Below are 18,324 nucleotides of genomic sequence, written 5' to 3' on the forward strand. Positions count from 1 at the left end.
TGAATTGTAGTATTTTATATAGGTAGGTACTATACGTACTCGTAACTCGCTTAAAAATTAAAATACCGAAAAAATCTAGTATACGAAATAAAATAATGTTTTGACCTTTAAGTCCAATATTATTCTATATTTTAATTACTAAATATAAGAAACTTGTAATATTAAGACTTAAGAGCTAATAAAATGACCCAATAAATATTACTACAAAAACATATCAATATCTACAAACAATAATTTATTTCAATTTTGATAATATTTCATAATTCATAAACCAAAACTCAAATAATGCACTTCAATATTAACTTTGATAGAAATATTTTAGATAATACTAAGTATTATACTTAGTAAGTAATAATAAATCTATTGGCGCTAATAATGACGGTGTCAAATTAAATAAGTTTTTGAAGCTTAATATCCATAAACAATTGTTCTGTTATTGAATGGTTGAAGAGGTCTATCGTTTTCGTTTATTAATACTCCATTATGACTTGAATGTAACTCTCTGAATATCATTAACTATTAAAATTGAATGAAAATTTAAAAAATTAATATCATCATTGATTTATTAAAATAATTTTATCAATTTTACCTGTCTCCTAGATATAAGAACGGGTTTAGTAAAAATTATCCAGATTACACATTCTGTGAACGGTTTAGTTGTTAGAGATCCCGGGTAAGCGAAGTAATGTTGTTTTAAAGCTGTTTTCTTTATCCAAGAGAACTCTTCTTTAAAACTTCGAATTATCGACGTGTTTTGGTTGACTATGTACTTTAAATCTGCAATAAAATTACTCATTTCTCGATTGTCTTCTGTTGATATCTATATACAAATAAATAAAGAAAAAACTGAAAATTCCATATTGAACTTACTAGATTGATATAAGTTATGTTATATATATATATACATATATGTTTATCTAACCCATTATAATATACCTAATATTATATTGGGCGTGAGCAGGCACGTAGCCAGGGGGGTCGAGTGGGCCGGGCTGCATGCGATAATGCGACAGGTAAATATAATCTACGTAATTATTTAGATAATGTGTGTGTGTCCCCCCCCCACCAACTTTATACCAAACGCGTATTTTATTTTAATTATCTTGTGATGGTACAAAGAGTTGTTAGCGCCAATTATTTTTAAAGTTAATTGTTAAGGTTGTCACCCTGCGCCCTAGGCCAGTAGGACGTCTATATAGGCACGGTAAGACTTCGGTGGCGCGAGCCAGTCGAGTGGAGTCTGTCTTGTATAAGTGACCGGTACGCCGTTTTCGTAGCCGTGTCGTCCGATACAACCGTCAACCGTACGGCCGACCCCGTTTCATTATTTATACATTGTGTTTTAGTCTTTCTAAGTATTATTAAGTATTGTGAATTAATACATCACTACTGGCACCGTAATTGTCGTGTAGTCAGTTGTCAGTATTAAGTCTTTCATAGTAATATACGTTTATACTTTATATACTGATTTTTAATGTTTTTATCCTGACCCGAGCCTTAGTTTAATAATTACGGTCTTTATTAGATATTATTATTAAGCTAACAGAGTAGTCCGCGGAGAAATCGCATTATTCGTGTGACGGGTGGCAACATATATTATATTCTACATTTTTAAGACTAGAACTAATAACTTTAGATTCTGAGCGGAGCGAGGAATGTATTTGTTACAGTTAAAATGTTTAATCAGTTAGTTTATGAAATAACTAGGCAATTTATAAAATAATTAAAGTTTGTAGGTTATGAAAATAATTTATACTTTAACTAGTTATTTTATACATTCCCTGGCATCACTTTATTAATGTGTCAAATTGTAAATAACAAAATATCATGATAAATAGATATAGTTCCAACATTTTCAACAATTGAATATAACATATTAAATCAGAAAAGATTGATGTCCTTTTGGTCGGTAACCTAACCTAACCTAACCCTAACCTAATTTGTTAGCTGTAGAAGCTGTTCCAAATGAAAGTGTAACATTTTTTTTTTTTTTTTTTTTTTTTTTTTTTAATATATTAAAATGTTTCAGCATATTATATGCTATTACAAGTTTACAATTGTTTAATTTTACATAATATAATGTTGTGTTGGTTGATTATATAATAGGTATAGATATTTTTAAGTAATACAATGTGAAAAGGAATAGAGAAAAGATATTATGTTAATTAATTAATTAAAGTGTAACATTAAAATCTGCGGCAACTGCGCAGTGACTGGAAATTGCAGTCAGGGTTTTTTTAAGTGCACTTGTACCCAAAAATGTGTCACAAAGCGATGTGTTTGTAGAAAAAAAGAGATATTTCAGCAGTGCAACTCTAAATGTCACAATAGCCTTACATGTACAAATAAATAAATAATATAACTATAATTAATTCAGTAAAATAAAATATTTTAATATATATTTGAAATTGTAATGCATTTTATACTTTAACGGATATCAACCTGAAATTGTATATAATAACTGTTAAAGAACAATTTTCAGGTATTATTCAAAACTTTAACTAACATTCGTAGGTAATTCATGAACTACCTAGTTATTTCATAAAATGACGAAATTCAACACTTTAGCTGTAACATATTGATTTTACCATGATATGTGATTTTTTTTGTGTTTGTCATCACATTAAAAGTGCTTCGACTCTCGACTTCAGTACCTTGTTAGATCAGAAAGGGAATCTAGTTGGTACTTAAGGGGGTAAACAGTAAACAATATTTTTGTAAACAATCGGGATTAACAAACTAAAAATTAAGGGACAAAATGAGAAATTTTACGCAAAATCAATTTTGGTTTTTGATGTAACTATAAAAAAAATGACCATAGATACATAAAATTTTAGCCGAATGTTTATATAAGTATATCCTATCCACCATGCAATTTTCAAAAATGTTTGACTTAAGTTGAACTATTCATAGGCATATGGAATTTTTGATCATTATAAGTTTTTTTTTTAAATGAATATCGATAAAAATTTATTTGTTGGGTAGCAAAGCTTGAAAATTTAGTAAAATGCTCTTAACATATTGTTACAACTTACAATAGCAGTTGAAAAATAAAATAAATTCGTAGTCACAATTTTTTTTATAAACATTCAAAGTTTGATTTTTGACAAAATACGTAAAAATCACAAAAATTCGCAAAATATTTTAAGCTAGAAATTCATAAAAATTTCTTTTTCAATCTAAGATTTGAAAATTTAATACAAGATTCCTTACAAGTTTGTCAATCTTTATCACAAATGTCCACCAGAAATTCAAATCAAATTTTTATAGCGTTTGAAATTTAAATTTTTACAACTTTGGATTTTCACTAGATTTCTCATTCAATAAATTTTTTATTTTGGTGTAACTCTAAAACAAATGACCGCAGATACTTGAAATTTTCACTGAATATTCATATAGGCATTTTTTATGTTTGATAAAATTGTGATTTGTTTGAGCTGTTTAATGACATTTTAATTTTTCAACTTTTTTAACACCTAACATATTGTTCAATAGCAGTTGAAAAATATTAAAAATACATAGGTACGATTTTTGTTTTCATAAGCATTTAAAGTTCAAACTTTGACTAAATATGTAAAAATTACGGCAATGTTCAAATTATCTTAGACAGAAATTTATAAAAACTTTTTCTATTATACCTATCTAAGATTTGAAAATTTTTAATAATATATCCTAAACAGATAAACCGTCTCCGCTCAGAACCGTTTTTCGTATACAATGATGTAATATCATTGGATTTAAAATTAATTCTATCCATTACAGTAACCCACTTGTAACCTATACTGTACAGCAGAGCGACATCCACAACTCTTACCCGCTTTTTTATGATATAATTTTTCTATCATATTTTAATATAATAATTATAATACGTATTTTTTGTCACGAATTAAAAAACATTATATTCCTTAATAGCCATTGCTAATTTAATTTTAAAACGATCGAAATGCTTTTGTTTGAAAATGTTGAAACATAGATATCTGGGCGAAAGGGGAAATGTCAGTTTTGGGTGAAACGAACCGCGCCCGTAAATGATAAATGTTAAAATGCATATCCATACTTTTATATATTAGTAATTAACACCTGAATATTGTGTTTTGACTACCGAGTAAATAAGTATTGATATCAATGTGTATTGCCAGCCAAAAAAAAATAACAATAACAGGTGAATAAATACCCCAATACGTTTTGAATCGTGATATATGATAGTAAACCGACTATTAATAAATAACGAACAATAAAGCCTATGATCCAAAAGTGTAGGAGTACTTTTTGTATAGGCGTTTAATTTGAACAAAAATTGTTGTACCTAATTAATATATGCTTTGCAATTACGAATTTACACAGTTGTGGAGTTCCGAAAATAAAACATCAAACTTATAATGTAATTAATATATTTTTTTTTTTATTACTTATACGGGTTTTATATTATATTTAGACATGGTGCACCAGCTGATGTGCTACGGTTTGGAAAACAGAGAGATATCTCATTCGAAATTTAGTATTAAAACATATTTTCTTTAGTATTTTTAGGAAACCTTTAAAACAATTGAAGCTCAAATTTTAATTTTTAACGATCGAGTGTATAAGATAATGCATTTTCGTACTATCATGAATATTGTACCTATAGTGTTTTTATCCTACAACAATGGCATACACAGTCAATACACAAAAATTATACTTTTAGCTTCTGTTGTTTCAGAACGAAGTGTTGAATGTATTGATTTTACAATTATGATGACTCATGGGTATTATTTTTTAGAAATTCGTTTAAACAATACCTACTACGATAAACAAAATATAGATAAACAGGAATTTTGAATAAAAATCAGATTTTGTTATACTGTCGTATAGTTTATTAAAAAACGAATAATTGTAGATTGGTACTTGAAATTTTTGCAAATACCTTTGTAGCTAAGTATGATATGGTATAATTTTAATGTTTTTCATGAATATCGAAGTTTGTCAAAATTGTGCACAAATGTAAAACTTATTTTTCAGTTAAAAATCCTTAAAATGTTTAAGGTATAGGTTCATATATACCTAAGATCTTAAAATTAATAAAAGTTTTCATAAAAGTATTACAAGAATCATAAAAAAATGAGTATAATTCCTCAATTTAAATTTTTTTGTAGAAATTTAAAAAGTATTAACCGTGGAAATTTGAAATATTCCGCTGTTAAATAGTTAATTAAAATCTTCGACATTAGAAGTAATAAGTTATTAATTCTATTAAAAATTATGAATTATTATAGTTACCTTTAGAATCTAAAAAGTATGATAAGGTTGGTATAGTAATGTAATACCTATTCTAATAAGAAAAATACAACGATATTAACACGATGACGTAATAATGGTAACGCTCTCAGTGTCGCACAAATTTATAGGTTGGTTGTTCATTTGAAGTTGAATAATGGTAATATGAATTTTAAATATCATTCAATGATGCAGATGCAGCACGAAGGCTCCTTAAATGGGCTTCGCAAGAGTTGATCCTCGGGGCGTATGTTTATTGCGCCAAAATTACCTTTTTACCTGTAAAATATCTATTGATTGCGAAACGTATCGACTCCGCCGAACTTTTTTACCTATTGATTTCGCTGGGCCCCGATTATCAATCCACTGAACATTTGAAAATTACAAATCTAAATAAGCTAAAGTTGAATATATTAATTATATGAACAATATATTCTCTTGTATAAAACTGGCCTATATCACTATTTTTTACCATATACCTATATATTTTACTTATTTTATTATTTACGACAATTATTGATAATCATTCAAATTACAAGAAATTAACTGTATTTTTTATTACTTTGAATATTATATTATATAAAGCTATTTAAAAATATGAGGTTTTAGAGTTATATTATTTTAATAAATGTTATCCCTTTTAGACGAAAATGTATGAATTGTTTTTTGAAATTCTTTTATCGGTTATTGTTTAGAAAACAGTCAGCGGAATCAACATAAACAATTATTTGGCGGAATCGATAGCCGGTGGAATTGATATTAAAGCGGCGGAGTAGACAAAACCTATATTCCCAGGTCATTAAATATTTTTTTCAATATTTAGTCAAATATTCAGCTTATTAGCATAATCCAATAAACATCACGAAAAAGTCGTGGCTGACAAGTTTCTCAAAAATTTTGTTCTTTTTAGCTTTTTAATAAAAAAAATTGAATAGGTAAAAATTATTATGAAAAAAAATGTAGCGATTTGGGAAAAACGTATGGCTCATTGTTTTTAAAAATTAGTATCTGGTAATGAGATTACCAGTAAACCACGACAACACTTCAATAAAAAGGTGACGTTTGAACTTATTACGATCGCGCAGTCTATTGATATACATATACAACAATGGAGATCAACTCGTACATACTCAATAATGACCCGGGAATCAATTAATACATAAAGTAGGTCTCGAGAATCAACTCACTGCGCTTAAATGATTCTTGAAAATAAAAATACTTACCTACTTAAAAAAAAAAATTCATATTATTTTACTTATAATATTGTATTAATTACGTCACACAACAGGTAGTGTATGAGCCATGAGGTACTAAAATATTATGGTTAATAATGTTAATATAATAATAATATATTAATATGTGTATCGCATACGACATGCACATGAAATAAAAAGTGTTTTAGCGTAAGAAGAAAAAAAGGTATTAAAATAACATTATGAAACAGTCACCAGGAAATTCAAGGTTTATTTTGATTAATTTTTTTTTATTTTGGCGTAACTCTAAAAAAAATGACTGCAGATACTTGAAATTTTCACTGAATGTTTATATATGCATTTTCTATATTTGATAAAATTTTCAAATTATTTTGATTAGTTTTGAGCTGTTTACTGACATTTTAATTTTTCAAACTTTTTAGTTTTTTTCTTCTATTAATGTCAATTATATTTTATTGGTCGGGTAAAAATCCTTCAATATTTAATATTAGGATTCAAATATATTTTGTCAATAGCAGTTGAAAAATGTTAAAAATACATAGACACAATTTTTTTTATATAAGCATTTAAAGTTCAAATTTTGTCTAAATACGGATAAATTACGACAATGTTCAAATTATCTTAGATAGAAATTTATAAAAAATTTTCTTTTTAAATCCAAGATTTGAAAATTTAATTCAAGATTCCTTATAAATTTAAAAATGTCCACCATAAAGTCAAATATTTTTTTAATAAATATTAATAATCTATAATATATCCTAGACAGATAAACCTCCTGTGCTCAGAATCGTTTTTCGTATACCTACAATGATATAATAACATTGGATTCAAATTTAATTCTATCCATTACAGTAACGTTAGTAACCCACTTGAAACCTACTGTACAGCAGAGTGATATCCACTTTTCACTTTTTTTTTACGTTATTTAGTTGAACATTATTCCCAGAGGCGCAAACTAATTCAAATTATGGGGGGGGGGGGGGGGCAAAACAAAAGTATGCAATACACACCTATTAGAAAAAAAATTTCACTGTGCTCACTTACATATAAATAATAATATTAAAATGTATCAAATAAAAATATAATATAATATAAGTGTATTGATGTATGCTTATTGCGTAATGTCTGAAAATTGACCATCGAGTATCAATCAATTGACCACCTACCTACTAAATGAAGGCGGCAGTTGCCCCCTCCCCCTGCACCCCAAGATTTGCGCCTCTGATTATTCCCGATCAATAAAATATTTTTTTTAAGCTAATTACTTCTCCAAAGAATCCGATAACACAAACACCATCGCTGTAATTTTGAGCGTTTTTGAAACTTCCATATTCTCTTTTATAATGTACAATATGAACTTCCATAGCATATCTAACGCAAAAAACAAACAATCTATTACTTAACTTTTTCTTTAACTCGGACACATAGTTAATACAATCTATTTGAATAACATTATAATTATTGGAAAAATCATATAAGGTAAGATCTTTAGAGAATTTGTTCATATAAATACATGCACGTAAATTATTATAGGAATGTTATTGAGTATCCATATCAACACTTCTGATAAGTTAAAGAGTATTTGGAAGTAATAACTTTTGTGATTATTTTGGGATAGGTATTATAATACTAAAAACTACATTGAAAATTATTCCCAGCTGGGTAAAGCTTATGTTTTTTTTTGAACTATCAGAATATATTTGAAAAAAAATCAATAATTTAATTTTTAAGATTACATATAGGGTTACGGATGAGTTCGAGTTGATCCGTTTAAATGTATACTCATTATTTCGACAAGATTTAACTTGTTTGAAAATATTTTTTACATTATTTTATGTCGCGTGAAAACAAGTAGTTACTTCAAGTTTGAAATTATTTTATTTTGTACATAAAATTACAGAGAAATGTTCAATTTTTACATTTCTAATCACTACTTACTTGTGCCCGTTGACTTTGTGTTCACTTCCCATATCATTTTTACCCCAATGGAAATGCATCTGTTCGAACTCATACTTACTATCGAATAGTGGCCCCCCGGTAATAAACGGCACATCATCAGAATTATTGGCCAGTTTAACGTTAACTATTAAACCAAAAATTATTATAATAAATCATTGCAAGTGCAATTAGTATTTAAATTCCTACCTGTATGTCCAGTATTAGTGATTTCAAGTGTTGCCTTATCAAATGCCCAATATCCAAAACAACGTAAAAATGGGAAATATCGTCTCACTGCGTATTTTGTATTTATATCCACGGGTGACTGGAATTTAATACCCACGTGATCTTTAATAACATATGGCCAGTCATCCGAACTATTTTCTAAAATTAAAATAATTCAATTTTATAAAGGCTGCAGTATACCATAGCCATAGGCGCAAATAGTGTTTGAGATTTTTTGATTTTTTTTAGGGGGAAAGGGGGCTGAAACCTTAGCTATTTAATAAAGCATTTATACAATATTAATTTAATACCTAAAAATGTTTTTAATACAACATATAGATATACCACATACTTAAATACAATAATATTGACAAAGAATTAACCTTGCTTAAAATGTTTTCAAATGTAACTAATATATAATATACATACTACATTATGCCCCTCATAACTTTTAGGAAAACGATAGTAATTATTAATACTGTAAGGCCTTAGTGCAACAAGTAACAACAAAATAATATAATTATAAAACAAATTTTTACTTTAAAAAATGTACCTAACACAGTTTTAGAGCTATATTCTTCGGTTGGATTTAGCAAATGTGTTTAATATTATTTAAGTATCTACTAAAATATCTTTATCGATATTTAATATTGCTAAATTAGTAAATCGTCCCTGAGTCATGCTAGCTCGGACATATGTGTTACCTATTCCTTCTCATAGATGAAAAGAACCTTTGACAAGTGGCTGAGCTCACTGGTAATGTAATTGCCACTTGCTTAATTTTAAATAAATTAGGAAATACTTCTTCATTTAGATATATCTAAATATATTTTTTGATATTTTCAAAATTAACTTCCTTTATCATATTTTTTATTACTTTTATTTCACATTTTAAGTTGGAACAGTTGATATTTAAAGTATCCTGCATACAAATATACAAACAAACAAAAAACAGTTTAAAAAAAGTATTTGTTTAATGGAATTCATTATTTATAAATATTGTACAAATACAAGTTACAACCTACTTAATAATAATCAATCAGAAAAGAAGATAATAACAAAAATAATATCACAACAAATAACATTTGTTCATTTACGGATTACAAATTCTTAAAAATATGAACACGAATTTTGCATCATAAGCTATAATAATAGTTATAAACCTTAAAAAAAAATTAGGAAATATTTGGGAGGCTTGGACCCTAAAGCCTCCCCCCCTATTTGTGGCTATAAGTCTATAACCATGCCTACATGCCTGCATGTGATAATATTATATTAATGTGTATTGTGTTTGTATATACTATAGTGGTGTAGGTATTTGAGAGTTTGCAATGAACATTACGTATAATATACTCCAGTATCTAAGCACAACGTACAAACACCTCATAAACATATTATGAGTGTACCTACACAAGATAAAAATTGAGATTTTTTTGTTAACTAAAGTTTTGCTGACATTCATGATCTAAATTTAGATATATAGAATTACATTTTTTAACATTTTGTAAATCAGACCACAATATGATATAAGTAAGAACTTTGGATTTAAAATGTACAAAAGAATACGGTGTATTACATCAATATCACAGTAACAACTGTTACACCTCATTGATATTTTGAATTTCTATCATTTTTCTTTTAGATAAAAGATGAGACATTTTTACAAATTGGTTCAAAATCAGGTTTTTCATTTGAGTTTAAACAGTTCTGGAAAAAGACGTTTGAAAACTAAAAAATTACTGTGCATTATTTAAATGCAGATTTTAGTGCTTGTATAATTATAATTTTAGAAACCGGACATTGATCTGCCTGCAAAATGTTCTCTCTTTTTTAAATAAAAAAAAATTAACAAATCCGACTAGTGTACAAGGCGCGAGAGTTCCTCGTGTAAGACATGCTTTTGTATTAGAAATGCACCAGCTCCGACATCCTTAATACAAGAACATTTATACTCGGTATGTCACCTAAATGTACACGTACGTATTTAAAGAATATATGTATTACTATTTATATATGGAATAACTTGCATATATACATATAAACATTATAAACATATACCTACATAATATTCAAAATATTACCTACACGGAAATAAATTAAGCATAATGTTGTACTTTTGACTAAAATTGTTTAGGGGAATTATTAATCAATATATATTTTCAAGGGGCATATCGCACTTTTATAGTTTTATTTAGGTTCCTACCTTTAAGGCTATACACCATCGAGTGTCCACGTATCTGCTATTAAAAGAAGATGTTATATCTACTACATACAGATGCAGGTGACACTCTTCAAATTATTGAATTGTTAACATTTAACTAGAGTTAAAGTAAAGAAGAATAGCAATGATAAATATTAATAATGGCCATAACTATAAAAGCAAAGTAACGTAAATGAAAAACATACCGACTTGAATAAAAAGACACCATTATCTTAACAAGAATTATAATAATATGTTCCTCTTAGATTTGGAGTTATCGATATTCTATTAAATTAAAAACAATAAATGCATGTCTTAAATACCTAAGTAGATAGATCTTGGTATGGTAGTATTTATAATCCAAAGAAAGCTTTTGAGTTTTGATTCATAAAAATTTAATTTAAATATACATTTTGATACGCAAGCTTAGAATAAAATGATTAATCATAAACAATTTTTTTATAAAATATCATGAATGAAACTGTGAATTATCTAATATTCTAAACGTCAATAGTATTAAAAGTTAAGCATAAAGATTTTAATGATTATAATTAGATACTAACCACTAGCAGACATTGAAGACGCCAAAACAGCAAACATAAACCACAGTGCAGACGTCCAAATCATTAGATGGCTGTAACAACGATCATGATGACTTAAGACACAATGAACAACACATAATGAATCTCGACATCTTATTGATTATCATATCCCCCTAACCTCCTGCTTATAAATTAAATAAGGAAATGAAGTATACGTACTAGAGTAATACAGTTAAATTAACCTCGGAGTATTTTTGTAATAATAAAGTTTGGTCACTTTTATTTTACTCACTAAGTTTAAAAAAACAAATCAGATATTGTATCATGAACCTTTGAGTAGACTGTTCAAAATAGAAATTACTGCCTCAATTTCAATAGCAGTTTTGAAATTTATGGTAAACCATTTTTATTGTAACCAGTAATTTTCAGGTTTTTGTTTTTAATTGTTCAGTATAGTTTTCAAGAAAATTGCATTCAAAAGAAGAAGAATGTAATTATATAATCAGTGGCCTTAATTAATTATGTAACCTACCGACGCTTTTTTGGTAAAATGTATGACTTACCAAAATTTTTATGGCCTACGTTAAGAAGTCAGTCACCCATTTTCACTAATAACATTATGCCAATGTCACCGCACGACTGGAGAGCGTATATATAGTGTGAAAAAGGTGTTTTCTATAATTATTCATGAAATAACCGTGAAGGATAAATCATTATTTTTAAATATTTGTTAAGTCAAAAATATTTATATACAATCTAGAATAACAAAGTTCTATGTGTATTTTATTTGCATATTAAAGCTACTTACAAATAATTATGTACACAATTCAATACATAACTAATACAAGATATCTATCTTAATATTTCCGTATAATACTAAAGAAAATGTCCATTAAATTATTCTAATATAAATATTTTATTATTAGATACCAAAGAAATATTTCCTGAAAACTGTATAATACTACTACTTACCCGTTCTTAAAACTTAGTTGAAATTAAAATATATTTCAAACCTGCATTGGGTCAACGATACATTTTATTTTGCACAACTGAGCAATTGTCACACTTGTCCTGTTTATTTAACTGTCATTCTGTTTGTACATGTCCGGTTATACAAATTGACCCAACTTGGTAGGAGGGTTTTTTAATTGAGTAGCTTTGATTTATTACGACATAAAGGAATACAAATTTCACAGATTAAATAATGTTGCAATACGATTAAATGAAATTCGTCGAGTTTTAAAGGCCTGTGTTTATTTTTCAACCAACTAATAATTTCATATAATATATTTTAAACTGAGGTACATTTAAAAATTGACTGCCATTAAATATTTCACATAGTACTGAGTATATTTTAGTGAATTGTAGTGTAATGAATTGTATGCATCTAGAAGTTATTATTATTCATAATATACCTTAGAAAAATATGAAAATGCAGTGCAGTTAATATTGAATTTTAGCACTACCTACATGGTGATTCATCTAAATTCCTATATACATTTTTTCAAAAAAATGTAACTTCCTTTTTTAAATATTATTACCGGATGTTTTTTTTTTATTGCAAAACCAATTTTTTACAATTTTTTATTGTTATTTTTTTAATTATTTTAAAATGAAAAAATATATTTTTAATCTCTTATTTCTAAACAGAATATTTTTTAGAAGAACTTCAATACATTAAAAATTAAATTTCAAACGAGTATTTAATTACCAGGTAAATATTCTACTTTGGAGCGTGAAATTAAAAATATGTCAATCAAAAAGGTAAAAAATTTAAAAAAGCATTTTCAAACAAGTTTTAACTTCTAATTTATGATTTTAAATATTTAAATGGATCACCTTTTATAATTTTTCTCAACATACTCGTATATTTCGACTCTGATGTACAAAAATTTATTTCATTTTTTGTAATATTTTCAGATTTTTCATGAAGAACTTTTTGATTTTTCCGCAAACCAATCTTCACCCAAAATAATTTTTAAACAATACTTAATTAATGATCATTATTTCTTTAAATTAATACGACTATCTACGGTACTACATTCCAATATGACTTTAAAAATTATTTCCAACAGATATTGAATTCAGTGGCGTAGCTGAGGAGGCAAATTATTTTAATGGTCTATGAAAGTCACTAAAAAAGTTAAATTATATTTTTAAATAAAATAAGAAAATTCATTGCTATTTTATTTATTTTTCTACATGTTTAACTTATGAAAGAACCTAGGTAAACCACCGTTGTTTAAAAATTGATCAGCCTCCCCCCTCCCCTGAAGAAAAATCCTGACTACATCAACGATTGAATTAAACAGTTCTGCTTTAATATTATATTGAAGGTCTCCTTCTGGACAAAAACCTAACTTGGACTAACCACATCAACCCTAAAAGAACTTCGCTTAACCTCAGACTTTACAAGCTAATAGACCACTTCTCCAATCTAAAACCTCTCTTACTAATAAGACTCTAATTTGTTTGTACAAATATTACGTCCCGCAATCACTTACGGAATTCAACTGTGGGTACCTCGAAAAACTCAAACTTAATCAAATTTCAAGCATTCCAGTCAATATTTTTCCATGTCCTCACTAATGCTCCCTTTGCGGTACGTCAGCATCCGCATCCTACATCAAGACCTCAGCATACCACCAGAATCCACAATTGCTTCTCATCATTATAACAAATTTCATAAAAACACCTTTAACCATTCAAATCTTCTCATATCTAATCTCTCTTCTAGTACAAGCCCTGACAACCCCCTCCGTCATCTCAAACACAAATGGCCGCGTGACTTATTAAATAATGCCTAGTACCACTTTATATTTATAAAGTTACCTTCCCCCTAAGTTCAAATTGGAAGTAGTATCACTGGACGCTCCCTTCTCTCATATTTTTCACGTCTTAATTATCATTTTGTAACTATCACATTTACTTATTATATTAATTATTGTATAATTTGTATATAGATTGTAAATTTTCTTTAATTAATAAAAAAAAAGTACCTATTATATTGAATGATACACCTATATAAGATCTTTGGCACAACGCACTTAGAACAGTTATTTCTGTTGGCCAATTAAAATATATTGATAATTGATAGATAATAAGTAAAAAAAATTTTAATGAACAATATCCATATCTAAACAAAACATTTTGACTATTCCAGAAATTTAACCAATTCGCATTTTCTTAACTTTTACCAATCTGATATGAAAACCAAAAATTAAATTATAATTGTCGGCTAGTAATTGATTACAGTACAAACAAGTTTAAGTCAAATATTGGTAAGTAGGTAATACAAGTATGTCATATAAAATCAGTGTTAACTACATTTTAAGCTTAAAATAGCCAAATAGGTAATAAATATGTAACCTTCTAATTACTAGTGCTTATAGTTCCTCTGTACTCTATTGTATTTTAAGAAAAAATTTTTTTGAGTTTATATTCAATTTTTTTCAAAATAGAAAATTAAAAACAATTGAAATAAAATATAAAGACGGATTAAACAGTCTATAGAAGCTTTCCAGTGGAGGTATTACAACGACACGGTAAAATTACTACCGTTTGGTACCGTTAATAGGTCACAAGTCAAAACACCACTGTATATTACTTATGTCTATAGTATTCAAGATATAAAAACTTAAAATAACTTACATTAATTAATATAAACTGTTGGATTATGTAAGATTAATGTATTTCCTTATTAATTTACCCCTTAATAAATGTAATATACAATGTAATTAATATCATTCGAGAGTCTATTTAATAGATAAATATATAATATAAATACATTTTAATTAATGTTTATTCCTGTAATATAAATATTATTAATTAACCTATATAATCGTTATTCGTTATAGTGAATTAAATTATGTTATAATGATTCAATACTCACAGATTCAACATAATCATTAATATATTATTTAATTCTTCTTTATCTTATTAGTATATTATTGTATACATTTTTCCATAACAGTAATTTAATAATGGTTTTCATTTTTATTCGATATCACATTTCCCGTAGCATTTCGTATTTAAATTTATACGATTAAAATTATTGATTTTAATGAATTATACTCTTAAGTCTTAATGCACCTTATTTTTTTTTAAGATTCTTAATACAAAATATATGCTCAATGTATACGTGTAACTCGTTTAAGTAAACTATACTTTGAATATGATACCTATCTTTATGTACTAGTGGGTATATTATTTTTTATATTTTACATTCGCCACTGGTATCTACATATAGCTATCTCAAACACAGACATACATATTGTACATGACGTATGACTTACGTACTGGTAATGCAAACAAGTTTAATATGCATTTAATATTTTAATGTGTTAACAGCAAATAATAACTGCATTAAATTTTTTGAACACATGCAGCAGCTGGCTTATTAATATTTTAAAATTATTCGTATGATACATTAAATAGGTAGACTAACCTATTATGTAGTAGTATATTCGCAAGCGTGTATTAAAAATATTCTTTATTTCCGACAATTTGTTTAAGGATTCTAATCGTAATAACTAATAACGAGGAATTAGATTAATAGGAAGTTTTTTTGAAAAGACTATTGCAAAGAAATGCACTCAAAAAACGACTTGTTGCTAGAATATGAAAATCAAACGGGGCATAGATGAAATGTCAATAAAAAAATAATAACATTTTGTACATAAAATAATATAATAGCATACATATATTATAGAGCCAAAAAATTTCAGTATAATATAGTTTTTCTGGTTTAAAGTTACAGGCTCTAGACAAACCCGAAAGCCACAGTTCCCTAAATTTAAAAATAAATTCTCAAAATAATAAACTTAATTTCCAGTAGACATAATTAAGCTTATTTAACACAACTTCCAATTAAGCTATATGATGTTCTTTTTGTGATATTATTATATTATTCACTATGAAGTACTGGGAGGTATCTTTATCATATGAATTTTCTTTTCATTGTGTCTAATATATTTGTATTTATACAAATTAATTTAATTTTTGGTCGCATGTAGAAGAAATTTTTTATAAACAATCTAAATAAATAATTAAAAATAAAATATATTAAATATAAATTTAAAAAAATAACATAATTTTAAAATAAACTGTTTACCCCTAACGTTGTTTAGACTCTAGAGTCTAGGTTCTAGAGTCTATAATCTAAATACAGTTTCTATAGCAAAATAATAAAAATAACCACAACTCAAACTTTTAAATCAGTAAATAAGAATGTATTAAGAGGACGTCGCACCCGCATGTGTTGTCTTCGTCTTACATACGTACGATATAGGAAATGTTCGTTCACTAGTTTCAATAGGGTATTGTCAGTTTTGATATTAGAGTGAATTCACCTATTATCAAACTTTTAGGTAGCAACATTATCTGTGTGTTATGAACATTTTAAAATATTCATAATTTACATACCCATAACTCACTTAAAAATTAAAATATCGTAAAAAACCAACGAGAGAACACAGATAATGTTGCTACCTAAAAGTTTGATAATAGGTGGATTCACTCTAATATCAAAACTGGCAATACCCTATTGAAACTAGCGAACTAACATTTCCTATGACGTACGTGTGTAAGACGGAGACAACACATGCGGGTGCGACGTCCTCTTAAAGAGGTTAGGTATTCTAAATGGTGAGATGGGCCACTTAACTATGCTTGTATATATAAATATAATCACTTATCTACTGAAAAAAAGTCATTTCTTAGCTAATAAAAAATATTATTATTATTATACTACCTACCTAATATGTCAAATGCTTCTTCCGAACATATTATATATATATATAAATATATAAAAAAGTTATCAGAGACGTATTTAAGGGCTATAGGCGAAATAAATCCCCGCATTTACTGAGTTATATTTTTGTCTATTTCAAAAAATTGAGTTTAAAAAATGATATTAAAAACCCCTATATCCTACTCTTCCACCCCTCCCCGTACAAAATTGCTGGCACTGAAAATTAAGTAGGTATATAATTATTATGGATTATTGTAACTTATCAATAAATAGGTGTTTAGGTTTTTACTATTAATAAAATTACCTATCTCACTTGTATGACTAAAACATGATATCACATGATTTGTATTAATTATTGTTTAAAACAAGATAATACATAATCTATACAAAGTTGTACAGTAAGAGTATATAATAAAAGCAAAAATTAACAATGAAGCGAAAACATAAGAGCAGAAATCTCACATTGGTGACATCACAACACTACCTTAATAGTAGGTTAGTAAATACCTTAAATATCACAATGTAGATAATTAACGTTGAGATTAAAAACAATTTAGATTTATTTGTTCGAATTTCTGATCGTAATTTATTATGTACCAGCCAATAAGTATGCATAATATGTACACAATAAGCAGGGCTCGAAATGGACCGGAACACAGTTCCGGTTCACGACAAAAAAATTGTTAGCGTTCCGGTTCGTAAAAAAAAATACGTTTATCGTTCCGGTTCAAACAAATTTTTACTGTACCTACGACCTACCATATTTTTGTAAAATTTAAACATTTTGCAGAATTGTGCATTGTAAAATATTTAATAAACGACGAACGACCGCGACGCGACTTTTTGAGTTATAAATATAAGTTTATAAGTAGTTCTTTAAACATTTTATTTTTTTATTTTTATTTTTTATAATATATACATATTCGTAAGTAAGTAAAAAAAGGTAAAAATATATTTAAATTTTTAAAAGGGCTGAAAATATAAAGTGAGTTTCATAAAATAGTAGATACAACAAGGGTTAGTATTCAGGAAGAAGAAATTATAATTTTGGTTGGGTGAAGCCCCCAATTCTATGGTATGTACTAAAAAAAAAGCGTTCCGGTTCAGAAAATTTTCCATTTCGAGCACTGACTATAAGTAGGTGGCTACTATATTAACAAAAAATCAAAGTGATAGTACGGAAAAATATTGTATATTGTG

The 18,324-nt window shown here is 27.2% G+C and overlaps 1 protein-coding gene across 3 annotated transcripts; it reads right to left on the minus strand.

Moving 5' to 3' along the window:
• Positions 1–214: 214 nt before the first annotated feature.
• On the minus strand, positions 215–15,515 carry LOC107164363 (carbonic anhydrase 7-like). 3 transcript variants are annotated; one of them, XM_015512162.2, is made up of 7 exons: positions 15,265–15,515; positions 11,394–11,464; positions 8,613–8,789; positions 8,406–8,550; positions 7,733–7,838; positions 590–820; positions 215–516 (listed from the first exon to the last, which is right to left on the minus strand). In XM_015512162.2, the coding sequence occupies exons 1-7, from the start codon at positions 15,279–15,281 to the stop codon at positions 409–411; spliced, it is 855 nt and encodes a 284-aa protein (XP_015367648.2). In that variant the 5' UTR covers positions 15,282–15,515; the 3' UTR covers positions 215–408. The 3 variants fall into 3 exon arrangements, with proteins under 3 accessions (XP_015367648.2, XP_015367654.2, XP_015367672.2); XM_015512168.2 differs by lacking the exon at positions 15,265–15,515 and adding an exon at positions 12,345–12,472; XM_015512186.2 differs by lacking the exon at positions 15,265–15,515 and adding an exon at positions 12,386–12,405.
• Between the last annotated feature and the right edge of the window lie 2,809 nt (positions 15,516–18,324).

The sequence above is a fragment of the Diuraphis noxia genome, unplaced genomic scaffold (genome assembly GCF_037042655.1).
Source record: "Diuraphis noxia isolate RWA-SAM2 unplaced genomic scaffold, SU_Dnox_SAM2 contig0002, whole genome shotgun sequence".
Classification (NCBI taxonomy): Eukaryota; Metazoa; Arthropoda; class Insecta; order Hemiptera; family Aphididae; genus Diuraphis; species Diuraphis noxia.

Bases quoted from the DNA above. Each gene is read 5' to 3' on its own strand.
- LOC107164363 (XM_015512162.2), bottom strand. The intron at 8,790-11,393 runs GTTAGTATCTAA...TTTTAATTTTAG, and splicing joins GTCTTCAATGTCTGCTAGTG to AAAATAGTTCGGATGACTGG. The intron at 517-589 runs GTAAAATTGATA...CAATTTTAATAG, and splicing joins TTCTTATATCTAGGAGACAG to TTAATGATATTCAGAGAGTT.